Source organism: Oreochromis niloticus, linkage group LG4, assembly GCF_001858045.2.
Source record: "Oreochromis niloticus isolate F11D_XX linkage group LG4, O_niloticus_UMD_NMBU, whole genome shotgun sequence".
In the NCBI taxonomy this organism is placed as follows: Eukaryota; Metazoa; Chordata; class Actinopteri; order Cichliformes; family Cichlidae; genus Oreochromis; species Oreochromis niloticus.
In genome coordinates, this window is record NC_031969.2 from 18,836,723 (window position 1) to 18,861,083 (window position 24,361).

General features: G+C 41.7%; 2 protein-coding genes across 12 annotated transcripts in view; one reads left to right on the forward strand and one right to left on the reverse strand.

Annotated features, from left to right (window-relative positions):
• The window catches only part of cep112 (centrosomal protein 112), a 130,471-nt gene extending 112,337 nt beyond the window's left edge, over positions 1-18,134 (reverse strand). For 4 of the 10 annotated variants that reach the window (XR_003219967.1, XM_013264801.3, XM_025906965.1 and 1 more), the window contains exons 1-8: positions 17,931-18,133; positions 15,453-15,659; positions 14,168-14,273; positions 13,151-13,341; positions 12,758-12,921; positions 5,582-5,666; positions 2,916-2,990; positions 45-92 (exon numbers count right to left, since the gene is read on the reverse strand). Coding sequence is in view for 9 of the 10 variants with exons in the window: in XM_013264801.3 (XP_013120255.1) it covers positions 45-92; positions 2,916-2,990; positions 5,582-5,666; positions 12,758-12,921; positions 13,151-13,341; positions 14,168-14,273; positions 15,453-15,659; positions 17,931-18,059 (1,005 nt within the window). In the remaining variant the exon portion in view is untranslated. Of the gene's footprint in view, positions 1-44; positions 93-2,915; positions 2,991-5,581; positions 5,667-12,757; positions 12,922-13,150; positions 13,342-14,167; positions 14,274-14,512; positions 15,426-15,452; positions 15,660-16,578; positions 17,715-17,788; positions 17,845-17,930 lie in introns of those variants that run through there. The other 6 variants (XM_005461065.4, XM_013264798.3, XM_013264799.3 and 3 more) reach the window with 6 other exon arrangements.
• Positions 15,649-24,361, forward strand: part of prkcab (protein kinase C, alpha, b) — a 118,879-nt gene continuing 110,166 nt past the window's right edge. For both annotated transcript variants that reach the window (XM_005461073.4, XM_003456365.5), the window contains exons 1-2: positions 15,649-15,940; positions 16,130-16,161. In XM_005461073.4, the coding sequence (XP_005461130.1) occupies positions 15,774-15,940; positions 16,130-16,161 (199 nt within the window). In that variant the 5' untranslated portion in view covers positions 15,649-15,773. The remainder of the gene's footprint in view (positions 15,941-16,129; positions 16,162-24,361) is intronic.

Here is a 24,361-nt window from a genome sequence, read left to right on the forward strand (position 1 = left end):
CACGTAACAATAAATAAAGCACAAGAGACCCCCTGACAACTTACTGGTGACAAGGGAACGGGCTCCTCTCGCACATACCTTGGCTTCTCAATCTGAAAGAGTAAACAGAAAAACTTTAGACCTCTCTTTGGCTCCTTCCTCTCTTAACAAAGCCTTACCACTACCTCCACCCTAAGCCTGCCATAAACAATGTGGGGAGCACATCAAAAGCCCAGTGCTATGGCTGAAGCCTCTTCCGTCAACTTGTGTCTGTTAAGAAAGGCAGAATGCGTCGGGACACTTCAAGGCTTTGTGTGTGTGGCGAGCTCTGTTTCCGCTCTTGGCCTCTTTCTGCTGTCCCTTTTGTCAACACTCAGGACCACTAATCTCTAAGCTATCCCTGGTCCATTTACTGTCACACTGAGACAAATGTGTACACATCCCTGCCAAAACACTGACACAGCGTATTCTTTGATTACAATATGAAACACAGTAGACTGAAAAAGAGCGAGCCGCTAAACCACCTGAAAGTAAGCGGGTCACGGTCCATGTCTTTCTGCAGTGTTACATCAATACACCTCACTAACTGTGACACAAACTGCAAAAATATCTGCCGCTTGACAGCCTGCTGTTTTTGCTTGCACTATTTGACATTTGTTTATGACCCCATTACTTTCTTGTGAACTCGCACTATCATACAGCGTTTCGCTCTGATGCACTGGGGCTGTCTGTAGGGGCTGCCAACTAGCAGCAAGATCACGGCTTTTCAAAGCAGCAGAGCCGACTCTGGAGATGACAGCAATGACGCCCAGTAAACAGTTCTGTTGCTAATCTCTTCAACATAGCAATGAAGGAGGAGAACAAGGAGGAAGAGAAGGAAGAGGAGGGAATTGTGGGACTCATTCAATGTAAGAAAAAAAAAGGGGGGGGGGATTTAATGCCGTAAGGTGGCACGGCCCACGCAAAGCTAATCCAGAATGAATGGGAGAAAGCAGGACCTGAAAAAACTTCAGAGTTTGGGCCTCAAACATTTACAGTTACAGTACGAGGATGAAGACAAAATCTTTGCTTTAGGGTGAGTAACTGCAGCTCCCTGCTAAGTCTACATGCAGGTAAAAACAGGTCATACATTTCACTGCAAGCTCTCAACAAAAGGAAACATCCGAGTTAGACCGCTCGTCATAACCAGCGCTGCGGTGGTGGGTGCAATGATGTGTGATGAATTGCTACTTAAGTCTGGCGAAGGCCAGAAAACAAATCCACATTCGCCAAGTGATGAATCAATCGATATTCTTCTAAACTAGTGCCCAGACTGAAAACAAGAATGGGATTTTCTTTTTATATCTACAGACAGCCAGTCATCACATTTGATTGAGCACGGCCCACAGGGCGAGGAAGACATGCAGACTAAATGCTGTGGTGTAATGCTGGCATGGTGCAATGCTAAACTTGGACTCCGTGCACACGTATGCCTGTGCACATGCTCTTTCCCTGCATGCCTGCCCACACACACACACACACACACTCCTCTAAGCATATGTTTGTCCAGCCTCGCAGCTGGCACGGCGTCCTGTGTCATTGAATCCTGACGTGGATGGATGGACGGACGCACAAGAGGAACAACACTCCAAATCTCAAGGGATGGCTCTCCAGCCAAAAGAGAAGCCATGATTGATAGCTTCCTAGTTTTGGACTGGTGTTGAGCAAGTCGTCGGCACAGCCCATTTAACCACAGACAGCTAAGTAGTAGGGGCAACAACCGAACAACTGTATTACATGTGACACAAGTGTAAAAAACTTCTACCTAAAGGTAGTCCAGTGCATATTGCACCTATCTCTAAGGTAGCACAACTCCCATTTTACATAAAACTAGCTGCTCTAACACACAAACCACATGAAAGTTAGAAACAGATGGAGGTCCAGCTGACTCAGGTTTTGTGTCCAGCTTTCCAAGTCTGAAGCAATCTGTTGTCCACTGTCCAGTTACCATGTTACCAATGCTGACTGCACTCACTTCATTACATTAGGGTGAAATGAACAACAAATCGATATGGACTGCTTCAGAACATCTAAAGAGAAGCTAAAGATGTTCCAGATAAAATGATGCTCAGCTGTGCTGAAATTTCATAGGCGTCGGGCACTTTGAGGCAGCGCATCTATAAAAACTTCTATAAACTTGAGCGGGGCCTGTGTGTGTATTTGTGTGTGAAGGAACATCTGTTGATTTGAAAGATGCAGGCTAGGGGGAGGGTTGCCAAGCAATGCCTCTTATCAGCGTTTCAACACAGAGGAGAGCAGAGCAGCGCGGTGCGCGGCTTCACGTCGGCTGATGGATGCCTCAGATTACCCCTGTACCGAAAGAGAGAGGGAGAATAAAGGGGAGGTAGTCACAGACAGACGGAGAGGACAATGGATTGGAGAAACGTGCAAAAAGTGAGGAAACAGAAAGGGGAGATTTTGCCAAAATATTAGTGGAGAAAGGAGAAAGTCAAAGGTAACAAGTGTGTAAAAGAAAAGAAAAGAAAAGACAGAAGAAGAAGGAAAAAAAAAGACAGTCGAAGGCTCATGCAGGTGAGGAGATAGGAACATATGAGGGCAGGGGGCTTATCAAGCCCAGGCCTGATGCACTCCAGATAGAGAAGATAAGAACAATTCTCACATCTTCAATTTCTAAGTTTACACAACCTTTCTCTCACTCCCCGTCCTACCCTTACATCCTACAATAGCGCCAAACTGCCTAAAGGAAGTGTTTTCAAGAGAACACAGGTGAAAGGGCTCTCTACCTTTTGTTCGAACGGTGCTGTTAACTCTGCGTCACTGCACTACTGATGTGGATGTACTTAGGTGCTCAGACTCACTGCTGTCACTGTGGTGAGCAACAGCACATTTGACAGCTGCATGTAACAAAGAAGCTCAAGGCATGCCCCTGGACTCACCCCCAGGTTCCAGCTGTTGAGACGAGCCTCCAGGTCACTGTCATCGGGAGACATATGGTTCGGCTCCCCATCCACCTGAGGAGGGGAATTATAAAAGGAGGGTGGGGTAAAAAAAAAAAACGAAGGGTATCAACAGCAGGAACAAAATGGAAGTTAAGATGGTTGATATGAATTAGAAGAGAGCATGTTAATGTTTTCTGACAGCGCTCTGATTGGCAGTTTGGCCAGAGCAACAGGCGGTGATGGAGGTTATCACTGCCTGCTGACACAATGTAATTTCTCTCTTGGCAACAACAAAAGGGCTCTTTAAAAGCTTACAGATACGCAGTGCACCCACATGTGTTTAACTAACAACCCTCTACTCCCTTATCTCCATTTCTCCACCCTTTGCTCCCTCGCTCTCCTCCCTCTCACATACAGCGCTCCAGATGTTTGGCAGTTCCACATCATTTCCGTCACACAGTAAATTCCACAAGAGGGGCATATGTGCAGCTCGGCTGCCTGTCATTCTTGTTTTTCTCCAGCCTTTTGTTTTACGACGGGGCGCCGGATTTATTTTATGCAGGATAAGTTGAATGCTTGTAGGGGCTTTTGTTGATACAAGATCAGTTTACTCTAGTCGAGGTTGGGCAGCAAGGTTGAAATGGGGGAAATATCTAATAAAGTTGAGAGAGTGATAGGGAAAGGAGATATGTTGTTGAATTTGATTAAGATCTCGTGGAGTGTGGACCTTGGGTGTACCTCAGCAGAACTGCACTGATGCAAAGAAATCGCAGAATGGAATAGCTTGGGATTAAATGCCCTTTCTGATTAAAAAGGCATTAAGGTTCCAGAGCCTCGCCCTCGAACAAACAGTAAATGTTTCATTTCGATATCTAGGAATGCTGGGTATGCAGGCCACCGGCTGTTCAAAACAGCGTGTACATTCTCAGAATTGCACCATAAATTCAAAGCATTACTTTTAAATACAGCACTGTGCAAACATCTTGAGGCACCGCTCATTTTTTTAATATTTTGATTCCTAGAGGTCAGACTTTCATGTCATTTTTGTTAGTGGTCTTGAGCAATATTTCTCCAGGCTTTTTGAAGGTCTTTCAAAGTTCTTCTTTGGACATCGGCTTCTTTTTCATTCATTTTCATTCCAGTTATACCTGACCATTTTCACAGCAGTGTCTTTATTTGTTTGTTAAGCCACTTAACTGGCTTATGAATCATTAAGCAAAAAGAAGTAACTAACTTAATAGAAGAACAAGTGTTGTGTCTGCACATGAAGATATAAAAGACATGAAAAAAACCAATTTTTAAACTGTAACTTTGGCCTCTTTATTGACAGTCTGGTGTAAACACCAATTTTTTTTTCCTATTTCTTTACTTGAATATATGAAAAATGGAAAGATAATATAAGTATAAAATAGTATTTTTGCACAAACAAGATGATTCCCACAGATTCCCACACTATTAGCCGAAAACATGGCATATCTCGGCAGTCCATCCATCCATGCATTGTCTTCCGCTCATCCTTTTCAGGGTCGCAGGGAGGCTAGATCCTATCCCAGCTACCTGGGTAGGGTCAACCCCGGATAGGTTGCCAGTCTGTCACAGGGCTAACACATAGAAACAAACAACCATCCCACTCAGATTCAACTCAACTGGAATCCAACTCAGGACCTTCTTGCTGTGAGGCTGACTGACATTGGCTTAATTTCTCAGGTTGACAATGATTCCAAACAACTGTCAGTGTGTGAAAGCATATATAGGTCACTATCAGTCATGGATTCGCCTCCCCAGAGCTCAAACCGTGTGGGATGATCTTGACAGAAAACAGAGCAAACATTCAAAGAAGAGCTTTGAATGTCCTTCAAGAAACCTGGAGAACTATTCCTGAACACTACTTAAGGAAATTATAAGAAAGCTTTCCTAAGAGAGTTCAGGGTGTGTTGAAGAATAAAGGTGGTCATATCAAGTATTGGCTTTAAACCTCCTTTACAAGCAGTGTTTTGGTTTATATCCTTATATAATTCAATGTATTTTTTCCACATCAATAAATCACTGCACCTATTTCCCACTTTATAAGGAGATGAAGAGTAGCTCAAGACTATCAATAAAGCAGGACACAATACTGACAATGTCTCTCAGTGCAATGTGTTTTGCATCTCCTAGTTTTCACACACCTTGGAGGGAGGAGAGAAAAAAAAGCAAACACATTTACCCTAGTGGGAGAATTCAAACATGTAAATAATGGCTCACAATCATGGATCATAACAAATGCAATAACAGCGGACAGCACCACAAACTGCAACCTGATAAAGAGGTGAAGGAACACCTTTTTTAAGCTGCATTAGCTTTAGTGTCACATTATGTGTGTCAGCTGTGAAGACATTATCGTCATTTTTGTGAAACAGAAACTTGCGGGCACAGGGATTTTCCTCCGACTTCATGGGGAAATGAGTTCAGGAATTCCCAAATTGGTCCACATTAAAGAAGAAAGCAAAACGTTGGGTCCGCTGTTTGTATTGGCAACAGCAGCCTGGTTGCTGTTAATATTTCATGTCTCATCAGAGCTACCTCGCAGGGACCTATAAATCTAATTGCTGAATCGTAACACAAACATGCCCGGGAAGTCCAGAAGTGCGATTAGAAATTCTTAGGAATAGCGATGAACTAACCATTCTTGTAACTTGTCTGGGTGATTGTCTCAGTGGACTGGAAGACACGGGTCGTGATGCTGCTCTATCCTCATACGGCCTTCTCCTGGAAGAGAAAATTGAGAGACAAACACAAATGTAAAAGGTTAACCTACAATATGTGTGTGCATATCTCTGGAGTCTGCTCTAATCGCTCTTTGCATATGAATGTGCTTGCATAGGCAGCCTGCCTTGCCGTTTTCACAGATCAACATCTGGCACTGACTGCATGGTTTGTGGTCTGCACTTCATCCCATCTGAACAATAAATGTCTCTGCTATACATCAGTCCGTTTCTACGCACAGCCCACGGGGCACCAGTCTATGACATGTACAATCGCTTTATAATCGCATACCTCAATTGATGCCTCACATTGCATCCGTCATGGTTTAAACAAGCAGCCTGATGTGGAAAAAAAGCTTATATCCACTGACACACGTGCAAGCAAGTAGGCACACACACATACTCCTCATTCTCACTATCGCCTCGCTCCCACACACGCGCACACACATCTGCATAACTGAGCTAACAATCTCATTAAGCACTGGCGCACACGAGGCACTTAAAACCCACTGATGCTAATTGAATGAAGATGTTAGAGAAAGCAGAGAGATGTAGGACAACAGTGAATAATAATAAAAAAAAAAGCAGCTATCATCTAATAAAGACATCCCATTACATTGTAGAGGGCACTGTTTCACACTCTCAATGTGAAGCCTCTGGGCATCCTATCACTGCTGGGGTTTTTTTTAGCATTCCTGGTATTCTGAACCTCATTTGTCATGTCATTTAAATGTCATGTCAGTAAACAATTATTATTCAACTATCGAAATATATTTAAAAAAATACAAAGATGCCTGGTTCACTATCAAAGTGGCATGTACTGCCAAGAACTAATGCTCTCTGTTGTGTAATGTTATAGTCTGGTACAACAAGACGCATGAACGGAAATGGAACTGCTGTTTAGGTTCACAAAATCCGAAAGGCTTCTTCAGCTCTGAAAGCTAAACTTGGGTGTCTAACCTCTAGTGGGGTTGCCACCTTGGAGCATGTCTTGACAGTCATTCGGTGAGTCCTTACAGTCACGAGCCAAGTTGTGAAGACGTTACCATATCCTGTCATCATGTGAGTAATTAAGGTCATCTGGGTAAATGTGTGATCATCTTATTATGATGCATAATGTAAAAGAGACCTTGGTCTCAATAAGACTTCATTAAATGAACCTAAACTCATTGAACTGATAATCAATGCAACTGTATTACTAACAGAATCGCTCACATAAGATTTGCAACAAGTTTAGACAATTAGAAATTATCCTATAATTTATCTTTGGTGGCTTTGCCTGTCATTTTTTATAATGGGCTTGTCAGTCAACTCTTTGTGTAGTATCTAGGAATAGTTCTCCAGGCATTCAAAGCTCTTCTTTGGATGTTTTCTCTGTTTTCTGTCCAGATGATCCCACACTGCATCAATAACGTGGGCGTCTGGGCTCTGGGGAGGCCAGTCCATGACTGATAGGGTCCCCCCCATATGTTTTTCCATCCAGACATGCTTCTACTGGATTGGTGTTGTGTTTGAGCTCATTGCCATCATGAAAAATGAAGCTGCTGCCAATCAGATGCTTTCCACTTGTCCAGTTTCCTCAAAATTTAAGGACACACTGCAAAACGTGCTGATTTATGCCACGTTTTTGGCTAATATTTCTTTGGGAATTACCTTGTTGGGGTAAAAATACTATTTCATGCCTATTGAACTCTTCTATCGATGGCATTTTTTCAACTAAACTAAAGATACTGGAACAAAAGGCTATTAGCAGCAAAGAGGCTAAAAATACAATTTAAAATTAGTCCTTGCATGTTTAGACAACACTCATGCATACCATTAGTTTGTTGCCTTTTTATGCTTGATTATGTTTTGATTTATGATTTATAGGTTAGTGTTAAGTGGCATAACAAACAAGAACATTCCTTTGCAAATGGTCAGATACATTTGACTGGACAGTCAATGTCCTAAAAAATCCTTTGAAAAATCTTCAAAGACCTGGAGAACTATAGACCAAGACCACTTTAATAAATGATGAGAAATTCTTCCTCCTTGTCTGCTCAATACTTATTCACCGCACTGTATTTGTCATGTTATTAACTTGTTATACCAAAGAGAGTGGCGTAAATAGGATTCTGATATAATAACACACTTGTAATTGACAGTGGTGATGTCACAACATAGTGACTAGAGGTAGAAATGATTGTCCCATTTTTTTTTATATGTAGCATTTACAAAATGGTTCAATTTGGAGTGTTTAGCAGCTGGAAGAAGTCCGGTAGCACTCTAGTCCATTTCATACTTTACAGCTTCTGTACATGCAGAGTTGATTTCACAAAAACATGGCGCAGTCTAATATCACTTCTGAGAAACCAGTCAGTGGATGTCAAGAATGAACTGAAATGAATGCTTTACATCACTCACAATAAATTCCAATATTGTTTCATTAGTCTGTGAATAATTATGTGAAGACACTTCAAAAGAAAGAGTTTCCCTCTCTAAGCGTGTGTCCACACACACACAGAACATGGATAAGGGGGCCAAGCTTTGCAATTTTGGGCCTCTAAGTCAACAGGTGGATGAGGATAATTGAATCAGATGTGTCTGGAGTCTGAGGCCCAGAGATCAAAGCAGTGGCAAGTCAGGCCAGAGCCCCACACACACACACACACACACACACACACACATATACACACACACACACACACACACACACACACACACACACACACACACACACACAAGAAAATGAGAAAACCATGTAGACCTTCAGAAGCTGCAGCTTGGCTGATTAAAGAAACCTGACATCCATACACCAGTCTGACCTCCAGGTGCAGAGCCAGTGGGTCCGGGTCTCAGGCTTCAGGCACCCTCACTAAAGCAGTCTGACCTTGGGACACTAACATACCCCTCCACCACCTGGCGGGGGGGGGGGGGGGGGCTGTGGAAACCTTCTGGCCTGTGAGCATGAGATGTGAGGCATTTCAACCAATATCAACAACTGACTTCAGAAAATGTGGAGACTGTGTTCTTGTCAAACTTTCCAAAGAAAGAAAATAAAAGATAGCGGACAGGGAGTGCGAAGTAAAGTTCAGTGTTTATACATGGCTACAGAGCACTGAAGTCAGGGAGAGATGTGACAACAACAAGGAAAGAAAATTCACCTAAAGAGCCACAATAAGGATTTATTATTTATCCTTTTCATTTCAATTTAGCAATGAAACATCTTTAAACATAAGACATTATATGAAACATAGATGATGTTTTATATGATCTGCTGACCAATGCAGATTGCCTGCTTTGGTGTCCCACAGCATTGCTGTACCTGGGCTGCTGCTATATACGAAGCAGTAGCTCTATCTGGTGGCTAAATAAGGAATTAGAAATACCACAGCTTAAGAAGAAGGCATGCTTGGAATTCAATATTTCTGACTAATGCTACAAAATATTATCAGCTAAACACACACATATACACAACATGCAACATCCACTTGTGTGTGATCTCAAAACCTCTGAAAAAACAGCACAATTTTACATTTAGACATTGAAACTCGAACCGGCCAGTTTCACAAGCTAAATGTAGCCCTGCCTATCACCTGACTAATGGTGCGTGAAACAGATCAAATGCTGCCACATCACAGGGAGGGAGTCAGACGAGTTCCTTCTATTTAATCTTATCTAAATGAGAGAGACACATAAAAGGACTCTTGGTCTGGCTAATTTTCTCCATCAGGACATTAGTCTGTGATCTGAAGGTCTTTCATGGTCTTATCCCAATCAGACACCATGGTACTCAGCAGTCTGCTTGCCACAAAAATCCCCTCTATCCACACCCTCTAAGGCTGCATCTAACTGAAGGTAGCCACACGTTTTCTTTTACATCATCTGTAATTCAAGTTCGAGCACCTACTAAGCAAACAGATGCAGGCCTATGGCCATACATGGATAAGACCCACTTAAACAATATGAGCAAATCATATAAAATAAAGCCCAGCAGGAGAGACAGTTTGGAAAAGACACCAGGGCTGATACAGAGAGTCGGTAGTTAATCGTATAAAATAAATCAGGAGCTTGATTTTATAAATAAATCAGGATCTTTAGGAACTGTGGGAAGAAACCCACAAAGAGAAAAGGAGAACATGCTTGTGCCACACAGCAAGGCCCCATCAGGCCTCTTTGTTCAAAACGTTCACACCCGTCTCGCTGTGAGGTGACAGAGCTAACTACCACACTGCCTAATCATAATGACTCCACAGCCGACAGAAAAACTTTGAATTAAATATGGCAGCGGTGGGCCTGTGCTTCTTCTTACACAGTGCCCTGGTGTATATTAAGCTCTCTTTAATGCACTTACAGTGCTCTCTTTTTATTATGCTAATGAGTTTATGAAGCCACTGGGCGGTGATTTGCCTTTCCTTGTTAATTGCAGTGAAAAATCCATGAGCCATTGCTAACGTCACTTTGTTGAGCCTCTGAACTGCCTTGAGTCAGATGAAATATCTACAAGCATGCTAGGATGCTTAATGTTTTAGTGAGGTGTGTTATCCACATAGATGTATACCTGAGTGGCACAAGCCTCTTTAAAACAGAGACCAATTTTAAAAGTCAATATTTTTTTGAGGCATTTGGCTGATGTTCAAAGAGAAATGAAAGCCAAACAATTGAAGAAACGGAGAACACACTAATGAGCTACCAAGCTTTACTCTTCTCTTTATCTGCTCTGTGGGGGTTACACCTCAAGTTCAACAACTGGTAAAGTGTAAAGAGGGGAGGAACAGAAAGATGGATAGAGAATACGAGAGATTCATCCTCTCGTGCTGTTTTGAAGTATTTCTCTTTGAAAAGTCAGAACGGACAGCTCATGCGGACTGATGCAACAACTTGGCAATGTCTTTGGCTTTTTCAGACAGCGCTGCTGAGCAAATACGATGGGCAATCATTCACAAAAGCTGCGTGTATCCAGTTTCACAGCAAAGTTCAGTATTTTAAATCTGGTAGAACTTTAAAACAGAATGCTTCAATAAATACCTTATACATTAGCACCTTATATATCGGACAAAAAAAATGTTTGGGTTTTTGTTTCCCCACTTTCTTCTTATAGAGAATTAAATTCAAAAGGAGAAACAGGAGGGGGAGCTTACCAATCATGGAGTAACATGCCATCATCCTACTATACATACCCATTATTGTTTGAACTCTCATTTCATAGAAAACAAAGGACATGATTGCCAGGACGTCTCGCTGCCTTTTTAATAAGCAACCATGAACTTTACAAGACATAAAAGATAACTTGGGGAAGACATATTATATTTTATATGCAAATGAGTTTTGTCTTTTTGTTTGTTTCCCACTGAATCAGATTCTGCTCATTTATCAAATGAGGAGGCAGCTTGCCAGCTTAATGCAAACAGTTCTTTAAAGCATCAAAAGCGCTGTCAAAAACACTTAAGATCTGTCTCACAGCAACTTTCTTTCAGTGAGACAATATTTATATTGTCTCAATATACACTTGGTAATTTACATAGCAGCTTACTGCTATAGATAAAAAAAATCCTCAACCACTTAGACGCTGTTATCTAAGTGTTAGGAGACACTGCAATGAAGCTGCAAATTATTCACTGATAAACCTGTGAAATACATCAGATAATCACAAGAAAACAAGTTCAGTTTCAAACACTTGCCCTATCTGTTTGTATGCACTTTCTATATGCTGGTCAGTCAGATCACTGAATTAATTTCCATTCATGCTAGCCTGATCAGTGTATCACAGTGGATCAACATCAGTCTTAAAAAAACCAATCCCCAGTAAGAACTAGAATGGGATGCCCATGTATGATAATATAGGCAGAGATCATCCTCACTAACTTCTGATGCACACACAGGCCTTTTATTTTGGAAGCAAGCCTGAAGTATGACAGAAACCGCTCAGTTCAGAAAAGAGAAAGGGTTACCCCTAGCAGGCATTCAAGGGGAAAGTGTTAGAGTACTTAAGCCAGGCACCCACCCACAATTGCTGTGCAAGCCACTTTGCAACCTACTACCATCCCTGCTCCACCTTTCATTCTCAGGCAGTGCTGTATCTCTTCCCATTGATTCCTGTTCTGTTCTGTGTTGTCAGTCTGGCTGCAACTCTCCTCACCACAAAATATTCATGCAGGAGATAGATGCCTTCCTGGGCCCAGAAAGCCACAGAGCCATGCCACCAAAAATAAATTAACAGATGGAAATATCACCTTAAAACAAAAAACCCCCAAAAAGTGTAGGTGTCCAGACTGAAAGAAAGTAAACCATGAAAATGCATAAAAAATAACTTTAAAAAAATGTTTGAAGGAATCCTTAAAATATATATATACTCCAATTAGGGCTGTGCGATATGACCAAAATCTCATATCCCAATATAAGAACTCTATCGTCCCGATAACGATATAAATCACAAAAATTTAAAATTTTCTGTAAATTCTGTGAATCTCGGGCAGCTCAACTTGCATGAAGTGTTTCCAGCTGGGCGTCATGTACCTGGAGTGGAGTATTTTAACAGATGCATGAAACTATATATTTTTAGACATAAGTTGTAACGGCCCCCGTTTTCTTTGTATTTATTACACAGCGTGCTGCGGGGAAAAGCCTGTTCTAACGTTTGAGTCTAAGGTTTATTTTTTAGCACCTGACGGCTCTTTTTTGCTTCTCATCTGTAAACACTCTGCATACTCTTTCACGTGATTCAGTTTATTTTGAAAAGTCTCAACAGGATCTTGAGCTTTATTGTGAAAGGTTTATGTGGAAAATAAGCAAGCGGACCCGCGATGGTTTTACCGTCGTTGTTGCTAACGACAACGCATAAAAACAGGCGCTTGTCCATCCATAGTGTGGTTATATTAAATATAAGAGAAAGAGAGAACTTTAAGAAATTAACCATCAAAACGATGAAAAAAATATTCCCGTAAACAGTTTATTTTGCGACACCACGAAAAAAACGATAGCGTAAAATGAAACGATAGACGTTTTTATATCGTCATCCGATATATATCGTTATATCGAACAGCCCTAACTCCAATTATACATCATACATATACTCCAACACAATTAAACCTTATAGGTCATCTTCATTGACAATACCTGTGATGATCTTTAACAGGTGTAGAACTGGGTTTGTCCTTAAGCAGATCCATTGTTAAACTGTCATCAGGACAGCCACTCAGCTCCCCCGTCACCCAGTCGGGCAGGCTTCTAACACCGTGCTCCACACTCAGGCTGCTCAGTGGCTCATCAAAGTAGATGGACTAGAAATTAAAATTAAGTACAAGGTTCAGGAGATGAAGGTTCAGTAGGCTAGTTATAAACTCTCTGTTTATACAATTCGCTGCAATAGTGCACATACAGTACCAGTCAAAGGTTTGGACACACTCACTCATTGAAATGAATGGGTGACAGTTTTCAAACTTTCTAAAGTGGTTAAAACCAGTTGTCATTACAGGAAATTATACGACTTGTGGAAGCAGTAACTCCTACCATGTATGTAGGGAGTGTTTTAAGGCTTCCTGGTTCTGGTTTGCTGGTGAAAGGCCCATCCAGGACCCCTCTTTTGAGCATCTGAAGGAGCAAACGGGCATACATGTTGCGGTTCTTGCGACCAATTAGACCTGAACCACATGCGGCTGGGTCACACAGCTTCTTTATCCATTGGGCACAGCGCTGACGCTCTGAGAAGGCAAGGAGAGAAAGGATCAGGAACAATGATGTAATAACTTTTTTTTTTGCGCAATCGTGTTTATACATCACTATTGTATTTAATCATTAGTAATTATTCAACTTTGGCTCTCTCTCAATTCTTGCCTTTTGTCCTGTCTCTCGTCTTTCCCTTCAACCCCCAAACAGGTGTGGCTGGCCCTCCCAGAGTTTGGTTTTGTTGGAGGCATTGTTCTGTTAAAAGGGAGGTTTTCCTTCCCACTACCAAGTGCTTACTCACAGGGGACGGCTGATTGTTGGGGTTTCTTTTTTATATTATAAGTTCTTTATCTTACAATGTTGGCACCTTGAGTTGACTGCTGATATTAATTAGTGATGCATAAATAAAATGGAATTGAAAACTGAATGACATGACTGACATATTGGATGGGGAGGTTATAGCCATTCACAGCTGTCATTCGGTGCAAATTCACAACAACAAAAGCGGGTTACGGGTTGTTAGTCTAGTGCAGGGCTGTTTGTACTTGGGGTGACTGTGGCTCAGATATTATAGCAGATTGTCTGGCGAGCTGATGGTATGATCCCTGACTCTGTCATTCCACATGTCAAAGACTACTTGGGCAAAAAAACTGAACCCTAGCTTTTATATATGTCTTGATGCTTTAAAGCATTTAGACATAGGTAAAAACCCTGTATGACTGTGTGTGTTATTGGGTGACAGACTTGTAGTGGTAAGCACTTTGAGCAGAATTAAATTGAAAAGAATGGCTATACAAGTACCAATCCATTAACCATTAAAACCCTGTTTTGAAGCGTAATGCATAAGAAATAACAGCTCACCTATCTTGCTTGGGTGTTTGAGGACATATGGCTTCATGTCCAGCAGAAAATGGTCAAACTCAGTGTCCAGTCTCTCCGATGATAGCTCATATTTGCTCATGGTGATCTATATGGAGGATGCAAGTGAAAAAAGATAATAAAAACGAGTAAGCTGTGCTGCTTTGTTGACAAACACTACGTACATTAATTAGCTAAACCAAAGCGGAAACCTTACGACACATGGCGCATGACAACTAGCATGCTAACATTAACTAACATAACCAGAATATTTAAAAAACCCGAACTCTAATTATTAGCTACTTGACTGGGACTCGAGCAGTGCATTAGCAAACATGTTGCAAATACCGTTAGCCGAGCTAAAGCGAGCCAGCGTAACGCTCGTCCTCTCCTCTGTTACGGTTTCTTTTGAGCTTTCACGAGCAGAACGAGAACTTGCTAAAACAGGGCACAGTGTTAATGAACATATAAAAACTTAACCAAAAAGCGGCGTTCCCTGAGCACTGATTCCACCGCTCAAAACGGTTCAAAACTTTAGCGTCCTCCAGCTACGCAACATCCGTTTTCCGCAGACACGCAGCGTCTCCATGTTGCCATAGAAACACGTTTCCTTTACATCCGTAAACGTACATAAGCATGTGCACATATTTGTCCCTGGCATTTAACAGCTTAATAAGTTTAATCATTTATATGCAGTTCGTGGTCGCTGGTTTGCGCCCACTTTTATTTTCCAGCTTGTTTTAAGATAAGTCTATAAAGTTTATTCTTGAAGGAGATTTTTGCCTGCCGCATTTTTAACCATGAATATATGGTTTTAAATAAACATCAGGTCGAGTGGTATCAAATGCAGTCAAATCTTCCTCCACTGTAGCCACGGATGCATCGGATCTAGTTTAAGTCCACACGATGGTGCTAAACGCCCGCAGTTTTATTTGCATTCAGCAAGTGATGGAAGTTTCCTTCAAGTGATCCTCGTATGTTTTTCTTACTCCAGTGTAAAAAGGAGCAGAATAGTAAAGCCATTTCCTAGGTTTTTTTTGTTTTGTTTCTAAGCACTGGTGAAACTTTTCAGAATCCCAGTTGATGGTATAGAGTCGTTTCTAACAGGTACAGCAAATAAGGAAATAGTTGGGTGCTTACAGAAAATCGAATCTATAGAGAGTGCACTTTGCGCATTCTTTTAGGAATAATTAAATATAGTTGACCCATTCTGATAGAATACCATAGTGGGCATATGTTTTTACTTTGCTAAAAATAAAAATGTCTTCCAACACACAGTAAAATACACCTTTCGCTTCTTTAATTTCTTTGCATAGATTATGCAAGAATCGCCTCTGCTCGTGCGCTGAACTTGGAGTGAAATATTCCCACGGTACGTGAAGGCGGGCTTCTCCGACGTCACTCCGAATGAAAAAGAAGCGCTCAGCTGTGGTCCAGGCAGAGGGAAGGCGTGCGGTCCGTCTACAGCAGGCAAAGCTCCAGCACTTGTCCAGAGCTGTGAAGAGACAGGGATAATCACTCAAAAGAAATCGGTCGGGACAACACAAACTTGACTGTGTAGTTTTTGTTTTTAATTTGGGTTTTTTTTCCTCCTCCCCCTTCCCCAATTATGGCTGACCATCTTTTACATTATAATGATTCAGCTGGGGTTGGGAACAGATTTGCCCGCAAAGGTGCTTTGCGGCAGAAAAACGTGCATGAAGTGAAAAATCACAAGTTCACTGCGAGATTTTTCAAGCAGCCGACGTTCTGCAGTCACTGTACAGACTTCATTTGGTAAGTGTCACTCATGCACACAGCCTAATATCCTCGGTCACTGGCATTTGCAGTGTTCAAGTTTAAATGTGCCTGTGGCATTTTGTAGTAAAGCTTTCATCGAATTTAATGCATGTCATTAACTAGTTTCAGTCAATATGGAATAAAGCGAATCCCATTTGCTTAGATTTCCCCATCTTTCTGTTGCAGGGGCTTTGGGAAACAAGGATTTCAATGCCAAGGTAAACCACCTGCATGTCTGCACTGATGCATTTTTTGGTGGAGCCACAGACTCAGTATATAGGCACACACCCCTTAACTGACAGTCACAATTTGCTTGTTTGACTGAAGAGACAAGTTAAGCGCAATACATCCACTTCAGCATTAGCAGTTGCGCAATAGTGATCGTTTGAGGTATAGTAGTATGAAGAGAAAAAATATAAATCAGCAGCCTGGACAGCAAACACTTTAAACATAAAAGGTTTATTTTTGTCAAAGGGCACATCTGCAAGCAAGAAAGTAGAAGTTAGTATTTGCAGATCAGTAACTTTGAACTGTTTAGAGTATTTCAAACATTAAACATTTAGATTTAATATCCTGGACAACTATTTCAGTGGTCAACATTTTCCAAGTTTTGTATGAAATAAGCAAGAGCATACCTTTGAGTGTACTCCCATGCCAAACAGTTCGGCGGGTTAGCTCTGTGCAGGCCCTTCGACACCTTCCATGCCATTGGGAGGATAATCCGGAGTGTATCTGGTTTTGCTTTGGACATACCTTCCTCTCTGGTAGCTGCTTCTGGACCGGACAATATATCTTGAAGGATGTGGGTTATGAAAGATCGGTTGATAACCTCTAGACGGAGCCATGACACTCTGGTAAACCTTGACCCTTGAGGGAACCTTGACCCATGGGGGGCTGAACAGTGCATTTTGTGGCCGCCGGAACATCTTATTAAATTTAAGCTTCCTGCCTCCAAAGAACTTCGAAAAAGAAGGAACCCCCCTCCAAGACTGATAAAAAGGCTGGGCTCGTACGTTAATCGGAGAGGATGGCTTCACTGGTGTGGAGGTTTGCCCAGTTGCAGACCCCCTGCTCATGTAATCTGCTCGGTCGTATCCTTCGACAGCATTAGTGCCAGGACCAGTACTTTGAGGAGGCTGGGGGTTTTCAGAGGGATACCGAAATACCTCCTCAAACACAAGATTGGGTTTCTTTCTTGAATGATAGCTATATCCACTGGAGATTGTGCCGGCGTCCTGGCCTGGGTAATCAAAACCTGAATCAGCCACCCCATTACCATTGCTCACTGGTTCAGGCTGCCAGGACTCATAGCTGCGAGGTGCCACAGCCGGAAAGGTTGAGGATGAAGCAGGCTCATAGTATGGAGTTTGACCAGTGCTTGTCGAGAGGGGCACAGTGCTTGTATAAACAAATGATGCGGAGCGAGGCATTACAGCAGCTAGTTTGGGCTTTGCTGGGTTAGCTACCTCAGAGCTGGACTTTAAAGGGAATAGGAGTGGCTCATTAGGGTTTACTAGCCCCCATTGTCTTGTCTCACCATTAACAAGTCCCTCGATCTTTGGGGCGATTTGTGGGTTTGCCTGTTTTTGTTGAGTCTGCTGCTGTTTAGTCGAACGTTTGTTATAGCTTTTGTACACAAATCCAGCTTGCTGGTTGTCTGCGGCCTGCTGGTTACCCTGATCAGAGGTCAAAATGTCATCATCTCCATCATCCACTAGGTCACGTGGCTCTGCTTTATTTGGATACAGATATCCATATCTATGCCCATGGCCTTTAAAGTGAGAGAAAGTTTATATAGAAACTGCAGAGTTTAGGCTTAATGTCAGAATTGAGAAAAGCAACTACCTTTTATAGTTGGCGAACCACCATTACTATCAAATAGTAAAGAAATACAGGAAACCCTGTAATATAGGCAGACGATGCCATCAGATTAAAGTCTCATTTAGAGGTAACTGGAATAAATTGTGCTAACATCAACAAAACATACCAGAAAATGAGTCCAAGAGCCATGGCTGTTAGCTGAGAAGCAGTAACCTGTACTCCTCAGACAGTATGGCTTAAAGGCAAGCAGATTAGATCTAGGACCTGAGAGCAACCTCTGTCCTGTACAATACATCCCTCTGTGCTACTTTTCTATACCAGCACTCCAGTTTTCATTAACAAAGACCACTTTCAGCTGCTGCTCACATGGCAATTAGTGGTCAGGTTGTTAAAAGGTGTGGCAGCTGAACAGCGCCACCCTCTGTGTGGGTGTCAAAGTCACCCTTGTAAACGTGTTTCCAGAGTAGACAGAACTGTTCTGTTTATTTGGAAAACACTGAACGTCTTTCTTTCTTTTTGCTTTTTCACTGACCGAGAACTTTGTGTCTCTTGAGTCAGGTTGCAATATATTCCCTGAAATCAACACCTCCGTGGCCCGCCGTCTTTGCCAGTTTTAGATTTCTCTCTTAGATATCCGACACTGTGGCAACAGGGCGAGGAAAGAGGGAGACAAAGATATTACAGTAGGAGCAAAGTTTAATAGTTATTACAGGGGTCAAATAAAAGTTAAGTCACCACTTGGGTTGCTTAACAATAAAGAAAATGATAATACCAGGAGTCGATCAGTGGAGACATCAGCACACTCTGATGTAAGAAGTGCCCAGGCTGCTGTGCACTTAGAAAGTGGCAATCTTTGCTTAGTGCAGTCATCCAACTATAGTACTAAAATGTTGTAATGGCTCAGTCAGTACCTCTGTGTTTAAGTACTTTCAGCTGCTCCCTTATTTCCCAAGGGATTTACTGTAGCAGATGTTATTTTGGTGTAGATTTTACACCAGATGCCCTTCCTGGCAAAAAACCCTCCCATTTATCCAGACTTGGGCCCGGCACTGGGAGCACACTAGCTTGTGACCCCTGAGGCTGGGTTTTGTCTCTGCCCTGCCTCAAACCATGGATCTTAATCACTGCACCACAGAATCACTTCCAGTACTCCTGGATGTAAATAACATAAGGACAAAAGAGTGGGGGAAAAAACTTCTGCAGTGATCAATGATAGGACATTTCATTGTCTATTCAGTTAAACAGGCGTGATAATAAAATGAGCTGTGATGAATGGTTAAGTGTACCAACATTAATATAGTTTTCATCTCATGCATGCGTTGATATTTTTGCACCAAACTTCCTGAGTTGTTTTGCAGAGTCATGCGAGAAGATCTGCGTGCTCCTTGTCCTACATCTGCACAGCCACGTCTGACCTTTACATTTTCTAATCACTAACTCAGACGTCCCATTCCATTTTAAGAGGCTATAGTAGATGGGAATGTTATGTGCATGAACATTCATATATATACATGGTGTGCAGGGGCTGAGCTGTCTGCTTGCAGTGCTAATTGTCAGTAAGGAGTGAATGCTTCTTGGAGGAAGCTGACAGAAACGTGTTCTCAGATGCACAAAGACTTTGTGTTTTTGAAAGTGTGCAAGTGAGACAAACTTTGCTTTTTGAGAACTAAAAAGTCAGATAAACCGTAGTAGGCTTGGTGTGACCTCTCATTTCCCAACAGTATGGCTGCTTAATGGCTTGTGATTGTTAAATAACATGCTACGGAGACAGCTGAGATCAATTTTTGTTCAAATATTGATTCCTTTAAGTTTTAAATCGAGGCACGAGTTCTTTTTTTCTTCCTTTGGTAGTGCAAACTCATGCACAGAGCTCCAGAAGGAAATCTCTGTGGAGCTGTTTCTCTGAGGCAGGCATGTAAAGTCACATACTTGTGCCCCGACAACACTGGCAGTCATTGTGGTGCTCGTATCTATGCTGGCTAAAGGTGACATGTGTTACTGACAGAGCACTCAGCCTCTGGGAGTTAATAGAAAGGTGATGTAGCAGAACTCCTGGAATCCTTCATCTTTATCCTTTTCCCAGCGTGGCTGATAGTTTATGGTTTGTAGGCGTGGGCAGTTTAATGGCTGCCTAGAGCTTCCAGATAACATTTTTTTTTCTTAAAAATTCTCCTGTGATTACCCATCCTTATCACACAGTGGTAAATCCTGTCAAAGTATGGTTATGGCAAAAGAAATGTTTTTATTACTAAAGTGATCTGTGTGGGTGAGGGAGTAAACCCCTGCAGCTCCCAGTGTGGTGACTGTTTATTGCTAAGCATAACAAAGGTAATGTTGTTTGAGGTTATCGCACAATGCATTTTTTTCATTTCATTAATGCAGAATGAATCACTCATAAAAAGATTATAAGTGATACCTTTTTTGCTGAGCAACCTCGCATCTACTTGTGTTTTCCTGAACACGCACGTTCACTGTAACCTACTTCATTTAAGGCCACCATAGGAACACTCAGGATGTGACTCACCTAAAACACCATGTTATTTACAGAGAGCTCTTTACGATGTGCTGTACAGGCCATTGGTTAGTGTACGTGGAAAAAGCTGTGATGGAGAAACATCAGCACTGATACATCCTGTCAGATGGGCGTGCTGAGTTAAATTCGGCACACCAACACCATTATACACTCAACCTAGACGTCACTACCCCGTACCTTCTCTCCCTCTCCTGTTGTGCTCATTTGTGTTTACGTATTCCCATTTTTTTAATTTATTTTTTTTTGTGACTCATAAATTTATTGTATTGGGGAAAAAACCCGCTTATGGCAGAATGTAATATACATGAACTGGCCACTTCATTAGTTACCCCTTGCTATTAGTGAGTTGGTTTTACCTTCACAGTTTCGTAGTTTTCATGTGGCTTAGATTCAAGGTCCTGGAAACATTCCTCAGAGATTTTGGTCCATATTGATATGACAGCATCACACGCTATTGCACATCAATGATATGACTCTCCTGTTCCACAACATCCCAAAGGTGCTCTACCGAATTGAGATCTGGTGACTGTGGAGGCCATTGGTGTACAGTGAACTCACTGTCATGTTCAGTTAATCAGTTTGAGATAATTTGATGAGTTGCTGTGTGACATGTTGCTTGCTGGAAGCAACCATCAGAAAATGGGCACACTGTGGTCATAAAGGGAAGGATATGATCTGCACTAATACTCATTAGGATGTGGTGTTTAAACGATATTCAATTGGCGCTAAGGGGCTCAGAGCATGCCAAGAAAATAACCCCCACACTATTAAATCACCACCAATCTGAATCAATGAGAGAAGTAAGGCTGAATCCATGCTTACATGTTACTTGCACCAAATCTGACCCTACCATCTGAATGTTGCAGCGCAAATTGAGACTCATCAAACCAGGCAGTGTTTTTCTAACCTTCCATATTGTCCAATTTTGTGCACATGTGACTTGTAGCCTTAGTTTCCTGTCCTCAACTGACAGGAGTGACGCCCAGTGTGGTCGTCTGTTGCTGTAGCCCAAATCTGCTTCAAGGTGTGATGTGTTGTGCATTGAGGGGTTGCTCTTCTGCATTCTTTGGTTGTAACGAGTGATTATTTGAGTTACCGTTGCCTTCCTATCAGCTTGAAGCAGTCTAGCCATTCTCTTCTCTGACCTCTGACACGAACAATGCATTTTCACCCAGAGAACTTCCGCTCACTCATATTCATATTCTTTTTTTCCACCATTCTCTGGAAAACACTAGAGATGGTTGTATGGGGAAATCCCTGCAGATCAGCAGTTTCTGAAATACTCGGGCCATGCCAATTTCAACTCAGTCACCTTTCACTTAAATTCTGTTCACTTAAATAAACTTTCTTTCCCATTCGGATGATCAGTTTGAACTTCAGCAGGTCCTCTCGACCTACACTGAGTTACTGGCATGTGACGGGCTGATTAAATATTTGCTTAAACAAGCAGTTGAACAGTCACTAGGTGTCTAATGACGTGGCCAGTGAGTGTATGTATCTGAGTATACTCCGGTAAATATTGTATCCACAAGTAATACTAAAGATAAAACCAAATGCAATCACAATTACAAACACAAAGGCTTTTTTTTTTGACAGTATGCTGCGCCTATGCGTGTTCTCAGATTTTGAGTTAAAGTATATATAATATATATAAAGCGTGTCTATTATTAGTTTCTTTGTACTGTTCTTCCTTATTTGCCCTTATACAATGTTCTCTCCTGCTACTTATATATAGAAAACACTGTTTGCTCCTACGGCAAACAAACAGCTGAAATTATGCTTTAGTCACAGGTCACACACGTTCTTTACCCCAGATGGTAAAAATTGCATTTATGCATCAAGGGAATTAATTAGATAAAGCTGCAGAGTGAAAACCAGCTGTCTTGTTTAAAGTATGATCTGGTCCATTTAACATATTCAGTAATGTGAGTGCACTTGTTGATAGATAATGCAGAAATACATAAGAGGCTGTTTTGCTGCATTAGTGCATAGCATACAAGCTGACGGGCGTTCGAAATGACGTGACGAATGTTTGTGCGTCTGCTTGGATTGAAAAAAATGTATTGAACATGAAGACATCAGCATCAAAATGTGACTTGGACACAGCCTCGATGTCTCGGTGTTAAACAGTTTCTTCTGTTCCCTGAACTTTCCAACATGAGATCATCTCATTGAAAGCGGTCCTCTGTGTGAGCGAGTGTGCATCAGCTTGTTGGATCACTTGCCACCGTGGTGCAGCAGGCTCTGCTATCCCTTCTTGCCCCCCCCCCCCCCCACCACTCCTCATCCTTTGAAATTGTGGAAATGACTGTGCCATCTGGAGAGTTGAGGAGCCATGTTTGGAAGGAGAGCACCATGTCTGGACAGAAGAAGAGGCGAGGGAAGGAGGGAGAGGCAGTTGGAAGAAGAAGAAAAAGAGAAAGAAGAGGTAACAGTGTAGAAAGGGTGGAAGGAAGCTATAAAGGAGGCAAAGGTGAAGGCATAAGTGCAAGACTAAATAAACACAGGAAGATGTGTAATTGTATGGGTGGAAGTGTGAGGGTGAAGAGATGGTTAAGTCAAAGAGGCCCTTTACACATTTTGGCTTCTTGCTGTCGAGCTTTGGCAACGATAGAGCAAACAGTGTGACTACTCAGAGCAGATGAAAGGGAGCAGAGCGAAAACAGGGGTGCACAATATGTCTGCGCGGTGACTGACTGTAGCCTGCGGCCAAGTTACATCCAAATAGCGCTGTCTCAAGTGCAGAAGTTGTTATTAATTAACAACATATTACCTGTTCTAGCTGATATTGCAGCAGGTGTTGTGAGCGGAAATTATATATCCTTTCATTTTAAATTGTTTTGACAATTTGCGTCCAAGGAGTTGCAGGAAAGTGTTAACTCCCACGCACGACTACTTTGTCTTTGTTATTAGATCAAGAAACGGCAAATTAACATTTAGCACACAATCATACTGTTGGAAATGTGACAAATATCAGTCAGATACCTCCTACTCTGGTACTACTCCTTTAGCACTGCCTGTGTGCTTAGTAAGGATCCCTTAGGCAACACGTTTACATGAGTTTTATGTAAATTTTCCATTTATTTGAATGACATATTTTAACATAAGTAATATAATAAGCTTCATTTGAAGTATATTTAACAAGTACCTATTAAGTAATGTTACGTATTTTAAAAAATTTGATCAATGATCAATGATCTTGCATTGATTGTCCACCAGAGCGCCCCCTGGTGGACAATCAATGCAAGATCAACACTTGTGTCATAGTTGGGGTGGGATTTCTCCAATATCTTCTTTATTTTTTTTCACTTTTCATTCATTCATCAGTCTTTATGAATGCCAGTACCAACAACTAATATCAAATGGCCAGTATCAGCTGATTGCATTGGCATGCTGGTAACCAATCAGGCTCTCCAACCATCCTACATGCCTTCTTTGTTTGAAAGATGACCAAAAATAGTCAACAATAATGATGTGTAAAAAAACATATAACTTTATATTTAATGTTAAAGTTAGAGTAAACAAAAGAGACGAGTCACATGTTCTTTGAAATCTTTCCACAGGTCCTGTTCTTTTTGTGCTTGTCTTTTTTTCCTAAATGATAGAAAGATGCTAAAAATTTGAACCAAGCGTTGTTGGCACTCTTCCTGTAAACTGTTTGGCTATGAGGGGAACTAGATCAGCTTATATTTGGTAAACCTGCCTTTAACTAGACAGCAAAGATAGCAAAAGACAAAATTCGAGCTTCATACAAGAGAAAAATGTGTGAGTTTGCCTTTAAAAGAGACTTACGCCTGACCCACAGTTAGATAACTTTGAATTCATTGTCTGTGCATAAAGCCGGTTTCACAGTGTAGCAGTTTTATACATTCACCTGACAAGGAAAAATCTCCAGTTTAAGACAGAAATCACTTTGGGGTTGCATCAGGATGCAGTGCAGAGCTAGCTTCTGAGGTGACCCCTTGTGAATAAGGGAGCAGCTGAAAGCAGCTGAAAGCAGCTTTCCATCTGTGCATAAAGAATTGATTTTATGCATTGATCCCCAAAAGCAACATTCCTCTCCC